The sequence below is a fragment of the Botryllus schlosseri genome, chromosome 12 (genome assembly GCF_051294905.1).
Source record: "Botryllus schlosseri isolate E-star chromosome 12, Bs_hap1, whole genome shotgun sequence".
NCBI lineage: Eukaryota > Metazoa > Chordata > Ascidiacea > Stolidobranchia > Styelidae > Botryllus > Botryllus schlosseri.
Window position 1 is genome coordinate 20,019,840 of NC_137247.1, and position 20,613 is coordinate 20,040,452.

Genomic DNA, 20,613 nt, shown 5'->3' on the forward strand with positions numbered 1-20,613 from the left:
ATGTTTCAATTCACTGTCGCAGATTCTGACAATAAAGTATTGCACCGGATGTTAACCAGTAAACGGAATTGTTGTTTGATCTTTAGTCTTGGTAACTGAAACGATTACATTTGTAAAGTATTTTCTGATATCGGCGATACGCAGAGTGATTTGTACCAAGGTGGAATGATTTGTCAATCAAGAACATTTCAGACACGTATAGTTTTACAACTCAATATGTTAATAGTCATGATAGTGAAAAGTTTGTTGCTGTCATAATAACCTTCACCACATCGACGGGTCTAATTAACGCAAATAAATTAGTAATCAAGTCATGATAGACCATTACAAAATCCCATATGTCAAATCGATGTGACAATCCTTATGTTTATATCATGATAATTTTCGATATAACACCCGCGTTCGATTGTAAGAAACTACGAAGGCCAGACTTTCAAATTTCGTATACTCAAACATATCATGTTAATCTCAAGTCGCCTACACCGAGTAGTAATTACTTTTGTCTTACAAAAATATATCGAGTAATAATTACTTTGTCTTGTAGAATATACCGCGTAGTAATTCCTCTTTCTTACAGAATAGTAACGACTTTTAAAGTTGAATAAAAAATGAAGTGTAGGGATATGAATACAACCGAACTTGTTATGGATTTTAGGTTTTAGTGATTGTATGGACTCGTGTATGCTTGGCTGTTTTTCATACTGATACTGTTTGAGTTGGTCGGGTAAGTTACAAACGGATTTAGTTGACAATGTTTTCGTGGTTGACTCTTTGAATATGGTAAGATGGCGAGATGTCGAGACGTAATACTATTTCCGTTCACTCGATTGCAACAAAAAATAACCCGATAGTTTGTTCAAGGTTTCGACAAATAGATTGAAAGATTCCGATTTAACTCATCGCGTCACAAGTCGATCGCGGTATGCACAAGTGGTTGTCAAGTTAGAAATATTTACAACAGGTGTTATTTCATTGATTGATTCTATTGTATGTAGTAACACATTAAAATATCATGATAGTATTTACTGAAACTCTATTTGACAAACGGAAAACTCAGTCGTGAATAGAGTTGTATGGTTTCATTACTTGTTTCAAATCAACATGCGCATAATCTCTTAATATGTATGGGTTGAAAGTTGGTAGTCATGTGTGTCAATCTATTTCAATTCAGACTATGTCAAAGTCCAAATATTTCATTTTGGGTGATCTCAATTTACCTATAGTACATCTCGCGAGTGGATTCCGACGCCGTACTATAACATTCTTAATAATACAGGTTCGAGGATTTTCATGATAGAGTTGACAAGTGATAAGATGCGTGTTTGTATTAAGAGTTTGATTTCAAGTTGACAAAGACAATAACTGTATAATGCACATACTTGTGATTCTTGATTCTTGTAGAGTTATAGTCGGTATTGATTCTATAGATGTGAAAACGGTGCGAAGTGTCAAAACATATAGCGATCGCGTGCAAGTGAAAAATTGTTGGTTTTCGAATCACGGTCTGTGCTGGTACTGGTATTCATTACTTATTACTTGATAGCAACAACCATCGACATATTACACTGTAGCGATTGGGATGTATGTAATGGCAAGACGCGAGAAATGGCTATGTCTTTGGTGTTATCTTGTGAGCGATCGTGGGATTTGTAACCTATTTCACACGTTTTTGAAGTGTTGGTTTGTGAACGCGGCTATTGTTGATATTCGAGTCACCGTCTACGTCGGCTCTGTGGCACACCAATTACCAAAATATTACATTGTCAACGATCGGTATGTATGTAACAGCGAGTCGCGAGTGATGGTTATGTCTTAGGTATTATCTTGTGAGCGGTCGCGGGAATTTACCAATATTTCACACCTTTTTGAATAAGCGTTCACTTCACAAAGGATTAGGGTTAGAGCGGAAATAAGTGGCAATTTGTCGCTATTCAAGTTACCGACACTGGCGGTCTGTTATTCGTTACTTATTAAATCTTACGAGTGAAATCAAGCTCTGTCCCAAACTGCTTACGAAAATTTCACCGCGTGAGTGATCGATATGCCTGTAACATCAAGTCGCGTATGTCTGAGACATTATCTTGTCAGCGATCGCAGGGTTTGCAAACTATTTCACACCTATTTGGAGTGTTAATATGTGAACGCGGCTATTGTTGGTATTGGAATCGCCGTCTACGCCGGCTCCGTGGTAAACTAATTACCAAGCGACTGATTCCTAGATTTAGCAAACTATTTCACACCCTTTTTGGTGAAAGTACGACATACCGCTAGCATTCTATCAACGAAAGTACGAATCATCGCCGCGCCCATAAGAATAACGATATATCGAAGTCGCATTCACCGCAAACGTTGGGATTAACTCGAATCGGTCATATTTAATAATTTGTAATATACACATTAACTAAGAATCAATCACGTGACTATTTACTATTCCTGATACATATTCAACACCGGTCGAGAGATGCCTATACCCGAAAACGTTAGCATGCGACCCCCGCCATAAGACACAACGGCAGGTCACCAGAGATCCCTATAGTCGTAACGTTATCAGGCAGGTCATCGACACAACGTATACCTGAAAGGGTGGTATCACCGACGAGACGGCAGGTCATCAGCGATAGGGACTCGAAAAGGGTGGAGTCACCAACACGAGTTTTCACGGCAGGTCATGAGCGAGCCCTATACCTGAAAGGGTGGGGTCACCAGAGATCCCATAAGAACACATGGCAGGTCACCAGCGGAAGGGGGGGTCAAAAGGGTGGGGTCACCAACACGAGTTTCGCGGCAGGTCACCAGCGGGCCCATAAGAGCCCCAGGCACCCCCAGACCGATCTATACTACTACTTACTTCTAAGGAAAAAGAAGCGAAAAGAATGGATATTTTGGAAGTTGAAGTAGTTTCATGCATACAGTTCCGCCCCAAATTTCTTTTCCAAGAGTGCTATACGATGATAAAGCAAGATTCTCAATCCACATTACAAAATTCCTCCTATAGTGGCGAATTACAACCGCCCGATACCGGTTGGGAGCCACTGAATTATAAGTCAAAAAAATTATGTTCCAGTATATTCGGTTATTTAGTTTCGCCTGAACTATTAACTCGTGTTTGTGATATTATGTAATAGCCTAGATTCCTGTAATTATGATCCACATTTTCCAATTAATTTCCATATTATATTGTAGCATAGCAGATGGTAATTACAGACCGTGGCGGGCAAGTTATTTATAGGTGATTAGTGCCACTATGTTTCGTACAATGCCAGTGATAAAAATAATAACACATCATAAAAAAGATATGATATGGCTACGTATAACAATATTCGAAGATATATACAATATGTATAGATAAGCCTGACATTGTTGATATGTGAGGCTTGCAACAATTCCGAAAGTTAATATCATGAGGAATGCTTTTACATACCGATTCTATGAAACACATTTTTCAATACTTGCAGGGAAATCGATATTACCCTATTTTGTAAGCATCTTAACTGGTTCAGGTCAGAACATTCTAAAATCAAACTTCGACTGAATTTCCAGTTATTATAACTCACCCGTTGAGAATTCCAAAACAAAAAGAACTGATATTGCTATCGAGGTACGGATTCCTGTCATGATCTTCCAACGAAACCTGCAACGCAGTGTCGCTGAATAGAATTTACTACATCATTAACGAATATAAAGTATATAGTCATATTGCCATATGTCAAGTGACGTATGCCTAGAGGCGGAAAAAGTTTAAGGATATTTTCATATGCCAACTTGTCATATACACAAATGAGTGCTGCCCGTATCGTAATCGTAATGAGAACTTCTGAACAACAACGCGACGATGAAACTTTCAAATATCCCGGGTACATTTCCGATAAACATGAAATGATCGATTCATATTACACCTTTATCTCTGTCAAAGTATGAAGACATATGATTTTGCTTCGAAAGTAATAGTCATATCAATACTATATTATCGAAGGACTTTGTTCTCGACTGCGAATATACTTTCGACTTTTCTTCACTATTCTCTACTACCACCGTCATCATTCGTTTTTAAATTCAACCTATAAAAGCTGTTCAAAGAGCAATGAACCTTTATATACATTCATGTGAGTGTCCAATTTCATGCCTCTTCATCATAATATTTTTGACTTATTCTGTGCTATGTCCCTGTATTTCTCTTTTTGCATACATGACTATTTTAGTTTGTTTTTTTCAATTATATATGTAATCCAAGGTGCGTGTTGAATTGATCTACCGAGATTGCGTGGTCATATATTCTTCACCTTCCGATCTTTTCGCATGTTATCTCAGACTTGTGGCATTTGGAACTCACATTTTACTGATTGTTTTCTTCACCGCTCATTTAATGAATGGTTTCTGTGACATTTCAAAACCTCAAAGTCGATGACATGCCGGTAGGGATGGTGTGAACTTGAGGTTCACGTTCGCGTTCTGTGTGTGAACCTCGGAAATTTAGAGGTTCGCGTTCACAACAGAACCTTGGTAGGTTCTGCACTGTGAACCTTTTGGTAAATTGAATTTTCACTCCATTATAAGATCTTTGACTCAAATTTATTGCATTTCAACTGCGGGCCACTTCATGCATGGTGCTGGCAGCATAAAAAATCAACGCTAAACGAACATGCACCATGCACCTCGACAACCTTGAAAGTTTTACTTGCTTTGTTGCAAAAATTTTCTCGGAATAACCAGCTTTCCGTTTGTGAATATTTAGTGACTCTCTGCTGTGAGCTTGACCCGCAATCACACAACATCACGAGCGATATATACGTAGTCAGCGAATGATGCTTATTCAACCAATCAATGACATTGATATCGTCTTCTGATATAAAAAATCGAACGGGCGTACGGGGTCAATCTTGACTTCATATCTTTACTGTATCATTAAAACCAAATCCGTGCGATTAAGGTGCTCGCTACTGCTGCATAACTTGGTGTTGTTTGTGGCATCGGTAGCGAGTATAGAAACCCGTTGTACACTCTGCTCAATATCAATGTAGCAATACTCAGTCTCCAACCCCCTTTATTGGTCTGGCTAAGACCGTTAAGGCGTAAGCTTATATTCCTTGGTAAGTCCTCGTCGAAATTGTGGGCAAAGTGACGGAATGTATTGATTTTATGCAATTATTATATCCTTTGATTACCGCGGTTGATACATTTAGCGACGTTTAAAACGCCGATATGTAGTTCAGCATTGTGGCATTATGTGGACCGAGTCTTCGCTATGTATCGTGTACATTAATATAGGCTATCACTTCATTGGAAGATAGGGTTGGAATTAACAATATGACGTCACGTGACGTCACGAGGTTCACGTTCGTGTTCACACAGAACCTTTCAAAAAGGTTCGCGTTCACACGAACCTGAACCTTTCAGAGGTTCACACCATCCCTACATGCCGGGAGAACGCCAGCAGGGTTGTTATTGTCAATATCGACGCATTCAACGCATGCGTTACAAAGATAACGAGAGAGGATAGTCTCGCAAATTTTTTCACGCGCATTGTCAGTTGTCCGATAGTGAGTTGACTTGGTGAGGGCTCATGGGTATACATGCTCTGGTAGTAACTTACGTATATAGCATGGGACCTTCGATATCACACTTAAATATTCGTAACCGGACACACCGAGAATGACACGACCGTCACGACAGTGTTTTATTTTGTATGCCTTAGAATTGAAATCATTTCCTTCCTCCAGAGGCTTTGCTAATTTTGATCGGAATGCAGCCAGCCAGGTTTGTTGTTACAATCAGAAAACAATTGCCACGACGCAAGCTACCCGTGACCCCTTTGTGTTCGACGCAAAAATTGACTTGGTGATTAGATGTGCGCTTACCCGTTTGTAATCATGTGCTATGTATATAAATTCCTGTCTACTTGATACATCCTTATTCCCGAATTATCGGGCCAGACATAAATATGTGTTTAACAGTGTAATGTATACTATACCTATAACCGTCTCTTGAAAATGAGTAAGTCGCATCAATTGAGAAATGTCGGAAAGGCTTCAGCTTTACATTTGTCTATCCCTTTGCGAGCTCTGAGAAGATCATTGTCTTCTCGCTTCCAATTAGAGTAAACTTGACTATTTTGAGATACAATTCACAGCTAATAACTGATTTGAAACCAACCCCACCGGTCGTTCACATGCTTTAGGACAGTGTCGTCAAACTCAACTTGCGTCGCGGGCCGGACCAGTCAATTAATTCAAAATGCTCCCTCAAATTGGATGCTCCTGTTTTTGCCTAAATAACATACTAACAAGCTTACATACGTAGTAATTTGTTGCAGATCACGACAACACCTTTAGCAACACCGTTATGCGCAAATAATGGAATTGCCAGGAATACGATGATTTGCCGGTTGAATACAGGTATAAAACGCTAAATCAGTGGCTCGAACGATGATCTGAAGTTTCATATTTTTATGCTTCGTATAACCTTAGCACTGCGTATGTGTTGTGAGAAATACCAGACATTTAACCGTAAACGAGACATTGCAATCTTTTTCATTATTGATAAATCGCGAGTAGGATTCCTCTGGAGGCGCTGAATTTTTTTAGTCGGAAGCGATACAGCGGTGGTTAGTGCCTCCTAGCGGGTTTTCAAATGAGGTATGACCGCATGCGATGTCAAACTGGCAATGCATTGCATATTGATTGTTTACAGGAGTGGATTATTTTACGGGGCTCACCTCAAAATTTCGCAGTAAGCTGATTAGTAAAAATATGGTCGACACCCAGACTTACTCACGGCCTATGTTGAAAGCTGATTAAGTTCAACATCTACGCGATCCCCGGGAAAGGGCAAACGCGTCCACTAGCTTGAGAACCACTATCTTTGGATAAAGCATCCAAACGGCCTAGGAATATACGGTTCCCTAAAATTGCGATTACAATTAGTCTTATTACATTAAATGATAGTTATTTCAATTCATCGTTTATTTCTATTTTTGCGGGGACACTATTACCCTAAGAAAATTATCATATGTGACAATAAATCGCGCCCAGCGCGAAGAAAAATTTCAAGTGACATAAATCCTTCTCAAAATAAATATTGTTTCTATTGATTTACGAAAAAATGGAGCTTCCTTCAAGCCTGCAAAATTCCGCACATTTAGGCATATTTTAGCATTTCCTCACGGACGCAGTTTAAGCAGTGAAATGCCGGATATGTACTGGAAATTACGGACGTATGGCAACCTTAGGTTAGTCTTACCATATACGCCCTCCTTCAGGAAGATTTGTCCTACTTTTTCAGTAAATCTCAAATGTCCTTCTTTTACGCTTTTCGACCTCCTTTATAGCTTTATAGAGTCAGCCGTTCATACTAATCGAACTAAAAATGTCATAATAGACGTGACACCTGGATTTCGACGGCCATGTTGACTAAAAAAGGTCAACACAAACCTATTAAACGCGCGAGAGGTTTTTATAGGGAGTAGAGTCGAAAAATTGACCTTTTTTATTTTTAGTCAACCTATCAATATTAGCAGTCGAATTTTCAAAATTCCCTTATTAGTGAACGATGCGTCATCTTTAGTGACTCAAAATATGGTAAGCATAGTGTTAGGGGCGTAGGCATATACGTACCGTATACCTCTTCTTTCCCAATCCAAAATCTGGTCATAATAAGTATGTCATAGTATAATAGTTAAATATCGTAATCAGATGCAAGCTGAGTGTGCCCACTGAACAACGCAGCGATGTGGGCTACTTTCCCCCTATTCAGTAGAAGATAGTCATTTGCTTATCGTTCCTGTGAACGCACTTCGCCAGCAACAGAATCCATCAGACGCATTGGATTCGAGAAAAAATAGATTGCTCACGAGTTGCGACTCATAACATTGCTTTCAAAATGTTCGATGTTGTAAATCTCCCTTTTTTCCGAGGATATTTTTCCTTTATTGATTAACCAATAACGTATATCAAACGTTACATCACTGTTATGGTGATGACAAGACGTTGTAGTCCTGAACAATTAGCAGGTGTCGCGTCTGCACCAAAATCTCAATAAGAAATGATGTTTCGATTGCAAGTCCGAGCGGGGTGTTGTGACTTTGCGAGGCTTCTAGGCTTTTATTCTCTAAAAGTGTAGACTATGCTACAGTGTTGGGATCAAGTCACTACCTTCGAGTCACGAGTCATCTCGAGTCATTGCAGATTTTGACTCGAGTCAAGTCAAGTCACTCGATTTTCAAAGGTGACTCGAGTCAAGTCAAGTCACCCGATTTTTGGAGGTGACTCGAGTCAAGTCGAGTCAAGTCAAGTCAAGTCACGAGTCAAGTCACTAGTCAAGTCAAGTTGAATTTTCAAAGTACGATACATGATTCAAGGTCATTGCATTTTGCTAATAGTTTTAAATACAGATGGAGTCCCCATTTATTCTGAATCGAGGAGCGACAAAAGAGTTGATTGTACACCCATGAAGGCGCTCTATATCGCTCATGCATACGTAGAACTGTCAAACTACGCAAGTAAAGCGGCATACTCTCAGTCTATAACAGGGCTGGGAAAACTGTGACTGGCGAGCCGCATGCTGCTCTTTGAGTCTTTGATTGCGGCTCTTCAATGAGTGTGCAATGTGCAATCGGTGATAATGAGCGTAAGCCACGGTGCCTTTTACGTCAAGATATGCCCAATAATCCCAAAGCTAGAATTGAAACGTCATTACGAAATCAAACACCGAAACCTTAATTGCCAAGAGTTACCCCAAAAATACATATTTACGAAGTATTATGATTACCGATCTCCGCACTGTTTGACGTCATATAAGTCCGATTTCAAACGCATTGCAGCCTAGGTGGGGACGGTTCGTCTTAAACCACACAATAATAAACTTCATTCGATACCCTACATTTCCTTGTGACGGAATAAATCGCAGTATATATAAATGTTTGTGTTGTGACTCTTTTACGGCAACGATTTTTGATATGCGGCTTGCGCGTGAAGCAGCTCTGCCCAACCCTGATCTATGATTATCAGCCAAAATATAAGATAGCATATGAAGCATCAGGAAGTTCACTAAAATGATATGGAGCAATATCCTACTCGCATATATATCCATGATATACAATTATAAACGTATGGACGATATTTGTTCGATTTAAAGCATGCAAGAGGGTTAGTTTGAGGTGAGCAAGTTTACGACAACGTAATCTATAAGCTCCGATCACTGCGTTAACAATCAAGTCATTAGTGGTGTAACAATGGAGGCTCGGTAAAGCGCACAATCATTGAGTGACTGGTAAATAATCCGAACTTATACAAAATACGGCGATTTAGTCGACATCGATTAAGCTACTTGATGACTTGAAATTGACTCGTAAATTTTGCTTCGAGTCACGAGTCAATCTGCATTTTTGAAGCCTCGAGTCAAGTCAAGTCAAGTCATTTTTGCAAAGTGACTCGAGTCAAGTCAAGTCATACGAAAAAGGTGACTCGAGTCTGACTCGAGTCAAGTCATGACTCGAGTCATCCCAACACTGCTATGCTACAAAGAGTATAAAGGGTAAAACAAAAGTAAATCAGGAACACATGCTACTCTCAGAACGCCCGACACCAGAGTGAGTGCCAAATGAGTAACATAAAATGCGTTGGCAGGTCAAGTCAAAGTGTTTAGCTATTCTCTAGCGCCGGCCTGGGCAAAGTGTGGCCCGCGGGCCAAATGCGGCCCGCCGAGCGATTCTGTGCGGCCCGCGAAAGGTTGCTTGAAATTTAAAATATCAAACCTACTTTTTAATGTTGCTGCGTGGACTAAAACCATAAGATGTATAACCTGAACCGGAAATTCGTTTACTATCAATCCTGTTTATTAACATAACGTGAATACGCAGCCTATACGTACCTCACGTGTATCGTTGAAAATATTCTATGCCAAATTACTGGTCTGGTCCTGGCAGCAGTTTTACGGCTCTGAGACCAGTAAATTTGAAATACTTATTAAACGGGCATTCACCGTTAATATAACTGACGGGACAAATTTACCAGTATAGATTGGGTAAATCTACGAATATTTCTAAGAGTGTGCCTAATCCAGATTCAAAGTAAATTCAATGTAGCAAATTATGCCGTTAGAATTAAAGTCACAAGAAGTCACCAAACCTTCTTTGTTGCCATTGTCATATTACGCATTACATGATCTGTGTTTCCAATTGTTACGTGATGTGTTTTTCAAAATCCATAAATCGTGAAACAAGTGAATCAGTGTCCATGATGTTTATGAATATATTACCGCCATAAAGGACGTCAAAAAAAGAAAGCCGAAAGTTGAAATTCAAAGATTGTTGATAACTCTAACCTTGGCTAAACAACGAGGCCATTTCGGCCAGCTGCACACCACTCGGAAACCATCTACCAAGACAATAAGCTATATATATTATCCTCAGGACTGTAACTACCGCACCCCGCACCCCCCCCCCCCCCAATTGGGTGGCGAGCTCAACCGGCGCCCAAAATCATTTCGTGAATGAACATAAATTACCGGGTATGGTTTGGAAAATTTATGCAACTTCATTAAAAAATTTCTCAGCGCGATTTATACATCAATGGATTTGAGAATTGGGCATTTCGGCGTTAGCCATTACCGCGGCACGACGCACCAAGATGAATGAAGTTGGGCCAACACGGGATTCCGAAAAAGCACTGCAATTGCAACTGCTGATCAAATTAACTAAGTAAAGGAAAGAACGCTCGACAGCGAGAAAACATTGACCGAAAATGGACTGCCCTTATGTCGACCGAAAACCAAGAAGTCCAATTGTCCATAGGCAATATTTGAAAGTGAAGAAATACAAATCGGGAATCGGGTGCGTCTTTTTAGTTTGGTACGCTTTGGCTATTTCGATATCTTTTCACATAGCAGACGGGAGGTCACGAAATAACAACATGTAACCAGAAGTGGTCAGTAACGAAGTACTTGTACTTTTTCGAAGTACTCAAGTAGTTTTCCTTTACTTCTGGTACTTACTCAATTAGATCCGGTTTTCGCTAATTCTATACTTCGTACTATTTTGTGATCTACTTACTTTCCGCCATTTTCAGTTTGTCAAGTAAAAGTAGTTCAATCTTCCAATCAAGGAGATAGCTTGAGGAATGTCGGGGCTGTGTTCACGGAATATCAACATAAAATTTTCATAAAATTTTAACAAATCCCAGGATTTTCGTCGCGCTTCTCGCGCAGTGCTGGATACGGAGTGACCAGTATGATTTCACGAAATCATCGGTGAATATAATTTACGTGGAGGGTTGGCGTGGTTCCGTTCACACAACATTGTCGCACTTCGTCCATATCAAATAATTCATCTCAGTATACTATATATGGCTCATCATAGCGTTTGAAACTGATGTTTCGCAATCTAGCATTTACTTGTCATATCGTAATCTACCATGTCCATGGCGTATCCAAATCTGTAAAAGTGGACTCTGACTTTTTTTTAGTTTTAGAGCTGTTTTAGCATACCACTTTGAACCTTTCTGGACTAAAATCATGAAATACATGTTCTGCTTTTAGAAGTAGTATTAATATTTCACTTTCAATTCCCAGTATCATATACTGCATGTGAGTTATAATTATTATCAGTTCTTTTGTGTGGGTAACATACATATTGAAGTATAAAAGCAAGTGTAGTAATGCCTTTGATTTCTGGAAATAAAGCTACACAATATGGCATTTTTACGGTCCACCATATTTTTTATTAACGTTTACTAATCGCGCAAAGTGTTTACACCGTATCCTATACAACATCTCCGTGTTGCTCTTCGACTAAACTACGGGCCTTATGATATGGGGAATGGCGCCATACCATGCTATTTTCTAAAACGTGCTGTTCGAGAAAACAGAGTATTAGCATCGCATTTCCATATCAAAACTATCATTTTCATCCCATGATGTGGACGAACACTTATGCTATCGAAAATTGGATACCTGCTGGTATGCATCAACATGAATCAAGCTCGTCACCTATCGCATAGCTCAATTTGCACCTTTTTACAATCCATGTGAACGAATTGGGATCGTTTTCATAACTGCTTACTTACTTGAGTACTTTTAAAGTCAGTCAATTCTACTTCTACTTCAATTACTTGTAGGTTGCTTATGGAAGAAGTGCTTCTATACTCGTACTTGAGTAGATATTTTCGTCGCTACTTTTACTTCTACTTTAGTATATTTCTTGACTACTTTGACCACCTCTGCATGTAACGGAGTAATTATACCAACGGGCCCTCCCAAATATTTCCAAGACAGTAGCTCACTCAGCTCCAGCGGTAAAACTGAGTAGGCCACTACGTGTGCTGAGAGAGGTTAAAAATATAGCAATATATTTTCAATTACCTATATTATTGACCGATTGAATCATGAATCATGAAAAAAATCCGCCCTTGAAGCGATTAGGTGCCAATTAGTGTATACAAGACATCTCATGCATCGTGAATCTCGATGGGGGCTGGTCTGGGGCGAAGCCACCAGGAGCTTGGTTTTGAACTCTATGGGGCGCCCAAGACCAACGTTTAAGGGGATGACGACGGGTTGTTTCGGCCATTCCAAATACATTTTAATTTATTGATAGAAAAACGCGGATAGAGGTTTAAAGGGAGTTCAAAGTGGATCCTGTTTAACATTGTCTCAAAATATGTCGGAAAATAAATATATTTGGGAAAATGTCAATATCAACACGTCCACTGAGCACCAAATCGTGCAATTCACTGCTTCCAATTTACAAATAAAATCAATACGCTGGATATTCTAAAATTTCTTACTCGGCCCGCCAACATATTTCTGCTTCTCATTTGGCCCGCTGGGAAAATAATTGCCTACCCCTGGTCTATATTATGATTGCATATCGGCATCGGCCTACTTGTAAGACGGCCACTTCCAGGCTTTTGTAAGACACCGCTCATCAGGGGTGTCAAACTCAACTTGAGTCACGCTCCGGATTCAAAAGTTTTGATGACTCGTGGGTCGTACCGTTCATATGACTCCAATATGATACCTCCATATCCATACCCTTTTTTTTAATGGTATGCATTATCATAGCACGCATCATGTGGGCTCTATTCGAGCAACACCAATATTTGAAAATAATGGAATTGGCAAACAGTCGAAGATTGACCGATTGAATACAAGTATAAACAACTAAAACAGCGACTCTAACGATGATATCAGTTGGAATATTTCTATACTACATTAATGATGATGCCTCGTTGGCCCGACGTCTTCGTCGTGAGGCATACGCGAGCGTTTGAAATTTGTTCATTACCTGACCAATTCACCATTCGAGTTTCTCTGAAGACCGGCGCTGTGGCCCAGATTTGGACAACTAGTTAATTCTAGTTGCCTAATTTCCCAAAATTGGAGCTAATTCTAATTTAATTTCGAAAAGCTGAAAATTTTCTAGTTGTCCAAGTCTGCTGTGGCCTCTTGGGCCAGACTAAGGCAAACAGAAGTGCGACCAAAGATATATGAAGTTTATTCTTCGTGTGGTTCCATGTATTTTACAACGGTTTCGAATTGTCATTTCTGCCTCTGTTAATACTGTTATTGTTGCTCACGATTACCCCTGACGAGTGTCAGCCGAAAATATTCATGTTCATTTCAATATGAATATCCTATTCAAATACTGTTATTTGGTCCATTTCTCCAGAAAACTCTGAACTCATTTTGTACTTACTTACTGTTTCAGAATAATGGTAATGTCATCAACTTGTTTTTTATGGTTACTTGGGTCAGAACTCAGAACTCAACACTGCCGGCATATAATTACAATAGTATCAACCCATGTTAAAAATATTCTGGATTATACAATAATTTTTCAATTTGCTTTGATAGGGTTACCATATTTTTAGCACAAATTCTGGGTGCTCTTTAGCGCCCACTAGCGAATTTCAAAATGACTTATGAGCACATTGTCGGTCAATTAATCAATACGCCAGCACTAGAAATGGTCACGATCCGGTCCAAGAGTATGTGGTTGTGTGTTTTAAATTGTAACCAGGGCAGAAGTCACATTTGTCAGCCCCCTCCCGCCCAAATAAACACAGATCTTGGGCCCACAGCAAGGAAATCGATGCAACTTCAGAGGCGTTACTATTTATCTGGTCATTAGCGGTAGAGCTGGTGGAGGGTGATGACTTCGAAAATACAAAGAACGTAATGGTACATCGTTAAGTCATGTTTATGTCACACGGATACGATCATTTATCAACCCAATGCCGGTGTGCGCTGCGCACCACTGAGCTATATAACCACCGCACATCCGGTGACTTTTACGGTCGCGACTCCATTTCCAATTTGGAAATGTTTCGTAGCCCAGCTCAAAATTTGATTAAAGCAGGGTTGTAACCAAGTCACATGGTTCCGAGTCACGAGTCAATCTTACTTTTGTGGTTTTGACTCGAGTCAAGTCGAGTCATTTTCAATTCATCACCGACTCGAGTCCGAGTCCAAGTCACCGTTTAAAGGGTCAAGTCCGAGTCATAGTGTTATGACTCGAGTCGAGTCCAAGTCACAGTATTGAAGTCATGTTCAGCTCATGTTTTCCATCCGGCTTGGGTGATATCGAATTCCTAGCTTGCCAAACATGCTCATTTTGTCCCTATCAGAGTTTTGGCTACTTCTTCCGGCTACTTCTTAAAATTGTTAGATTGCCTAAAAAAATCAAATTTGGCTCAATTCTAACCAGTAAAAAGCAATGCTATGAAAGAAAATTTTAGATTAATTACAAATAGAGATTTTCTAATTTTACAGGCTATCTCATGATATTGTTACATTGTGTAAAAATATGATTCATAGCAAATTCCAACTAGAAGAAATGAGGTTAGTAGAGTAAAATATTTTGGATATGAAAAAATAGTCGGCTTACTACTAGTATGTAATTATATTATATGAAAGAATTTCTCACTAAATATACTTCATTTATTTTCAAATCCAAAATTTTCTCCTATCATATCATTGATTCTACTTTTTAAAATTGAGCCAGATTAAATGTTCTTTTTATGCAACGTAACAATTTCATCAAGTAGCCACCGAGTAAAATAAAAGAGAAGTTACTTTTGAATAGTGCTATTCTACAAACATCACGCAGCATTAGCCATTCATTATCACTCACGTGCACAATGCACTTACCTAACAAATCCTCAAATTGACAGAGGGAATTTTGTGTTTTCACCAGATGCAGGAATTGATAAGCATTTTTGAACCACACTGAAGAGCATAGGATACTCATTCTTTCGAGTCGCTCAAAAATGCAAAGAATCATCGCTTTCAAATCTACACATGAGCTTATCAGTCTCTTATCAGATCCATAAGCTAATGGAAATCAAATTTCGGATCGAACACGCATGATGTGAAGAAGATGGTTTCACCAAACGGTGTGGGATTACCGATAGGCCAATCCAAAGACGCGTCAGTTGTGATCATGTTCACATTTACAAACACTCCTGCAAAACGCTTTAAAATATAATTTTTCAATGCTTCAACTAATGCGCGCAAGTAATTGACAGTGAGGATATGTGCCTAATCGCATGGTTGTTAAGTGAGAGCAGGGTTGGTACGACCCTGATTGGCATTGGGACGCAACAATGCTGTCTGGCGAAACGAGAGAGTAGTTAAAGAGCAAAAGTACCAGGCAGCATTGTTGCGTCCCAATGCCAATCTCCATAACAATGAAAAAATCGAGGCCAATTGTGGGGGTTCCAGGGCCACGAGCGGAATAACATTTATATTTTCGTAAGCAGTGAAGAGTCAGCTTTGGATTGATACCCGTTTTACCAAATTTAATGCTCGCCAAGCCGGTCAAAAATGACCTTTAAATTGCCTGTAGCCAAATCGAAATTGTGACGTGAATCAATTTCTGAGGCGTGAGATTTGGTTGTGTCGACACCATATAGGACACTATGGTACCATTGTCTGTCGTTTTTGCGGCGGCATAATTGATATCAGACGAGTGCAACGAAAGCAGTGGTGACAAATAGCGGTGTCGGCAGAATTCGTCAGATGTGTTGAACTAGCCATTACGATTCGCAAATTTATTCATCTTCAAGTCATATAAAATAAGCCGAGTCTTGACTTGGGTCGAGTCATGCGTAATGACTCGAGTACAAGTCGAGTCAATCCAAATATTGACTCGAGTCGAGTCGAGTCATTTTCCCATTTCAGGAAAATGACTCGAGTCAAGTCGAGTCACAAAAAAAAACGTGACTCGAGTCATTACAACCCTGGATTAAAGGTCAAAGACAAGTACGATCCCGCAGGGAAAATTATTTGCCAGTGAAGAAATGCCAATTTGAAATCGACATACATGTCCTGGAAGAGTCATATACAGTCCCTAGAAACTAAATTATCACCGAAGTGCGGCCTGTTCTACAGCCTTGGGCGCTTCATGCCAGCATGGGTTCTTCGGATACTCTTTAAATCCCTAATCCAATCAAAGTTACATTATGGCATCCTCTGTTGGGGGGCTGCCAGTAAAACTGCACTCAAGCCACTGCAGAAACTACAGCATAAAGTACTCCAAATCATAGCTAGGGCCCCAAAGGGTCCTGGCTGCCCATCCAATAAGTCGCTGCTGAAGAGATTCGGCGTCCTAAACATAGAAGATATGCGGAAACTTGAAATCGCCAAGTTTGTGTATCAGTTTCACTGCGGTCGTTGCCCCGAATATTTCAATGACTTCTTTATAATAAACCAATGATGAACAATGATGATGGTGGTCTTTAAGTTCAGTACGTTTGGGTGAATTCAATATCTTTTGACATGGCAAGCAGAAGGTCACGAAATAACACCATGTCGTTTCGACACTCTCCTACGTCGGTACATTTGCCCAGACTTACTCACGACCTATTTTGGAAGCTGATTACGTTCGACATCTTCGCGAATACCAGAATAAAGGCAAACTACCCCCAGGTTTAGAACCATTATCTTTGAATAAAGTATCGCCTATAAACAGCCTAAACCAACTCTGGGAATACACCGTTCTACTATAATTGCGACTACAATTAGACTTATTAGACACTGTACAAATGAAAGTTATTTTTATTTATTTTCGATCGCAGCTTTTGCGAGGGTGGTAATCCCCATATTAAAATGAACCTATGTGATACTAACTCGCGCGCAGCCCGAAATTTCATGTAGCATAAATATGTCTAAAAATGATATTGCTTATGTTGATTTACGGAAAAATATTAGCTTACTTCAAGCCTTCAAAATTCCGGACATTAGGCATATTTTGGAAATTCCTCCCGGACGCAGTTTTATCAGTGAAATTCCGGACATATCCGGGAAATTCCGTACGTATGGCAACCCTAGCTTAGAATGGCCTCGCGGGCCGGATGGAATGGTCTGACGGGCCGGATGCGACCCGTGGGCCCTATGTCTGACACCCCGGTGTGTGTTTAGTTAGATTGCTGATGTGATTGGAAACAGGTCGTCAACTCAATCAGCTAAAACCTTTTAGGTTTAGGTATTTGCAAATCTTATGTTATTGAAATCTGCATCCTCAATCATGAATCTCATTCTGATTTTTCACAATCTAGCTGATGTCTGTCCATTTAAATTTGATATATCGAGTTTGGCTAATACAGGGTGCAGAAAAACGATTCTACCCGCTTTCTCTTGCTGCTGCTGCTGTTATCATTATTAACATATTTGTGTATCTATATCATGTACACCTAGCCTACATTACGCGTGTGTGTGGTGAAGGGGGGGGGGGAGTCTGTGCCACTACAACCTCAAGCCTCACCTTGGGCACTATATGTAGAAATTGGGTACAATTTTACTATTTCGACGCGAGTTCTGCAGCTGCAATTTATTGAAATGTAAGGTCACTCTTCAACATGCAGGGCTTCAGTTTGATATGAAGTGGTGCCGACAATCCATATCCAAGAAAATGGGTGGCGGCGAATGTAATAATCCCATCAGACACTTCCGCCGACACCGTTGGGAATGATTGCAACACAGATGGCACCAAAATGGATAAACAGATATTTCAATGAAGTTATCACGTCCAGACTAGTCCTTCCTATCCAGAACAGGGGTTCTCAAACTGGTGTCCGCGCTTCTTTTGGGGTCTGCGAGAAAATTTTCTAGGACCGCGAAGCACGTTCTACAAAATTCACACGACCCAGAAAAAAAAAACGGAATATAAAAAAGTTCAGGCAACTTATTTTCGAACCGAACTGAATGGTGACCCGACATTATATCATTAATTAGCATAAAGTACAGTATTTTTGTGCAGAATTTATTCCTTAAATCGAAAAAACTTCGCGGTTCTTGCACCAGGAAACTGCAACATGGTTTTTATAACACTGGTTGGTGTTTAATAAGCCGATAGAAATAAATTAGCTTTGCGTTTGCCGCTATCTATTTCGGCTGGTTCGAGAGTCGCGTAATACCATTTGTGATTCAAATGAATAATGAAATTACCCGTAATGGTAAGAGGGGTGTGAATAGGCTTACCATATTTTGGAAATGTAAAAAGAGGACACTTTTTCAGAAATTTCAGACATGCAAAACTGGAGAAGAATTCTCAAAAACCGGTAAATTTTTCCCACTTCGTGATCGGTTGACTGAAAAATTAAAAAAAAAGGTCATCACTTCCGCTCAAAGCTCAAAATAACGTTTTTCTCTCCACATTGCCAGGTGGATGACTATAAAAAAAGGTCTGATCTTCTCTCAGAGCTAAAATCACCGCTTTTCCCTCCGAAATACCCGCCGGAGCTTCACTTCTGCGCTAATTTGCGGCATATCACTCGCAATTTCCTTTAAATCTGACCTAAATTTTCAAAAAAGAGGACAAAATCTCAAAAAAGAGGACAAAAGGGCGTCCTCCGAGGACACTTTCAAAAAAGTCAAAAAAGAGGACAAATCCTCTTAAAAGAGGACGTATGGTAAGCCTGGGTATGAAGGGCTCGTTCGTCGGACATTAGGTTGAATTCACTATGAGGGCCAAAACCACAGTTTTCGGGGGTTGAATGAGGATTAGAATCGGTTAAATATGATTCACATTGTTAATGGTGCGTTCTCAAAATCCCAACCAAACATAGCCGAGCTAGTCGCTAACAACTGACTGTACAAGTGTACTGTACATCTGTCACATTGACTCTACATAATCTAAAGCAGTGGTTCTTAACCTTTTTTCCTCCAGCGCCCCCTTTAAAAAATTATCGTGCTCCAGCGCCCCCCTCCCAACTTCATATTGTAAGGAATGTAACAAAGACAATGAGTAAGAGGGAGGGCCGTAACAGCACTTCGTTAACCCCCCTAAAAACGATTGCCTTGCGCACCCATAGCGTGATAAACCGAACTTCTGAGGGCTTCGCCCCCACGAACCCCATATCGTGATTTTGATGGTCAGCAAAGTTTGTGTGGCCTGGTCGCCCTAGGTACCAAAATTTTCCATAATGCATGAATGAATAGGTGGTAATTACATATATAAGTCGATATAAACTTTTTATCCTCTCAGCCCACGTAATCAGATTTACCAGTATCACTGAGTGAGCTGTTGTATAGGAAAATAAAGGGCACGTAATTAATAATTAAACATATTCGGGCGTGCCCGCAGGTACAATTATTCGTTACCAGGGCCGTAACAGCACTTCGTCAGCCCCCCCCCCCCCAAACAAAAAACGTTGGTCCTGGGCCCCCATCGGGTGATAAACCAAACTTCCGGGGGACTTCACTCGCAGACCCTTATTAGGCTGTCCGCTATTTGCTGATAGCCTATTAGGTATCTACATTGGGTGTCCATTTACTGAGGCAGCTATTCTCACCTATTCGCGCGAAGTGCGAAAAATTTCACTAATTAATGATTGAATTGGTCAATATCATCGGGAATTGCATGTAAATTGAGATCAATTTTTATCCTCTCTCTGCTCACGTAAACACATTTACCGGTAGAGCTGAGTGAGGTGCAATGTTCCCTCTAAGCTGCGCACGTGCGCAGTGCTGACACGGTCTCTGCACACAGAAAATCTACGTTGCGCACAACAAATCCGGAGTTTTTACCTTTTTTTAGTCGTTACGCACTGTTGTCCAAGGGTATGCGCAGTGAGTTGTTGAGTGTGCGCAGACTCATCAAAACTTGAAGCGAACATTGTGAGGTTTCTTGGAAACTGTAGGGCCCGTTACTAATAATTAAACATATTCGGGCGGGTGAACCCGTTGGCATGACTTCGTTGCATGATGTTATTTCGTGACCCCCTGTCTGCAATATCAAAAAATATAGAATCGCTCAACGGGGATATCGCCCAACAGGAATATCCCGGTCGCCCAATCGTACTAAACTAAAAGACGCACACGATTTCATATTGGTATTTCTTCACTGACATATAATTTTTCCCTGCCAGATGGAATTCGTCTTCTGGGGTTCAGATTGCCAAGACAGGAACATTCGGTGCCAGTCAAGGCGCCCATGGACAATTAAACCTATATGTATTTTGAAGGCTATATGTAACGAAGTTTTCGGTGTTAATTTGCTCTGAATACTCATTAAGGATATGTCCCATCACCACATCTTCTACTGCGAAGCCATTTTTCTCCAGCGCCCCCCATACCGCCCCCCTGAGCCCAGCGCCCCCCAAATCGCCCCCTGAGCGTTTC

At 40.2% G+C, this 20,613-nt stretch overlaps 1 protein-coding gene and 1 long non-coding RNA gene across 3 annotated transcripts in view; one reads left to right on the forward strand and one right to left on the reverse strand.

Moving 5' to 3' along the window:
- LOC145451869 (uncharacterized) overlaps positions 1-3,679 on the reverse strand; it is a 68,246-nt gene extending 64,567 nt beyond the window's left edge. For both annotated transcript variants that reach the window (XM_080330091.1, XM_080330092.1), the window contains exon 1: positions 3,555-3,679. In XM_080330091.1, coding sequence (XP_080186217.1) covers positions 3,555-3,615 — 61 coding nt within the window. In that variant the 5' untranslated portion in view covers positions 3,616-3,679. The remainder of the gene's footprint in view (positions 1-3,554) is intronic.
- The window catches only part of LOC145451878 (uncharacterized), a 249,497-nt gene that overhangs the window by 178,621 nt on the left and 50,263 nt on the right, over positions 1-20,613 (forward strand). The gene's annotated exons all lie outside the window — the stretch shown is intronic.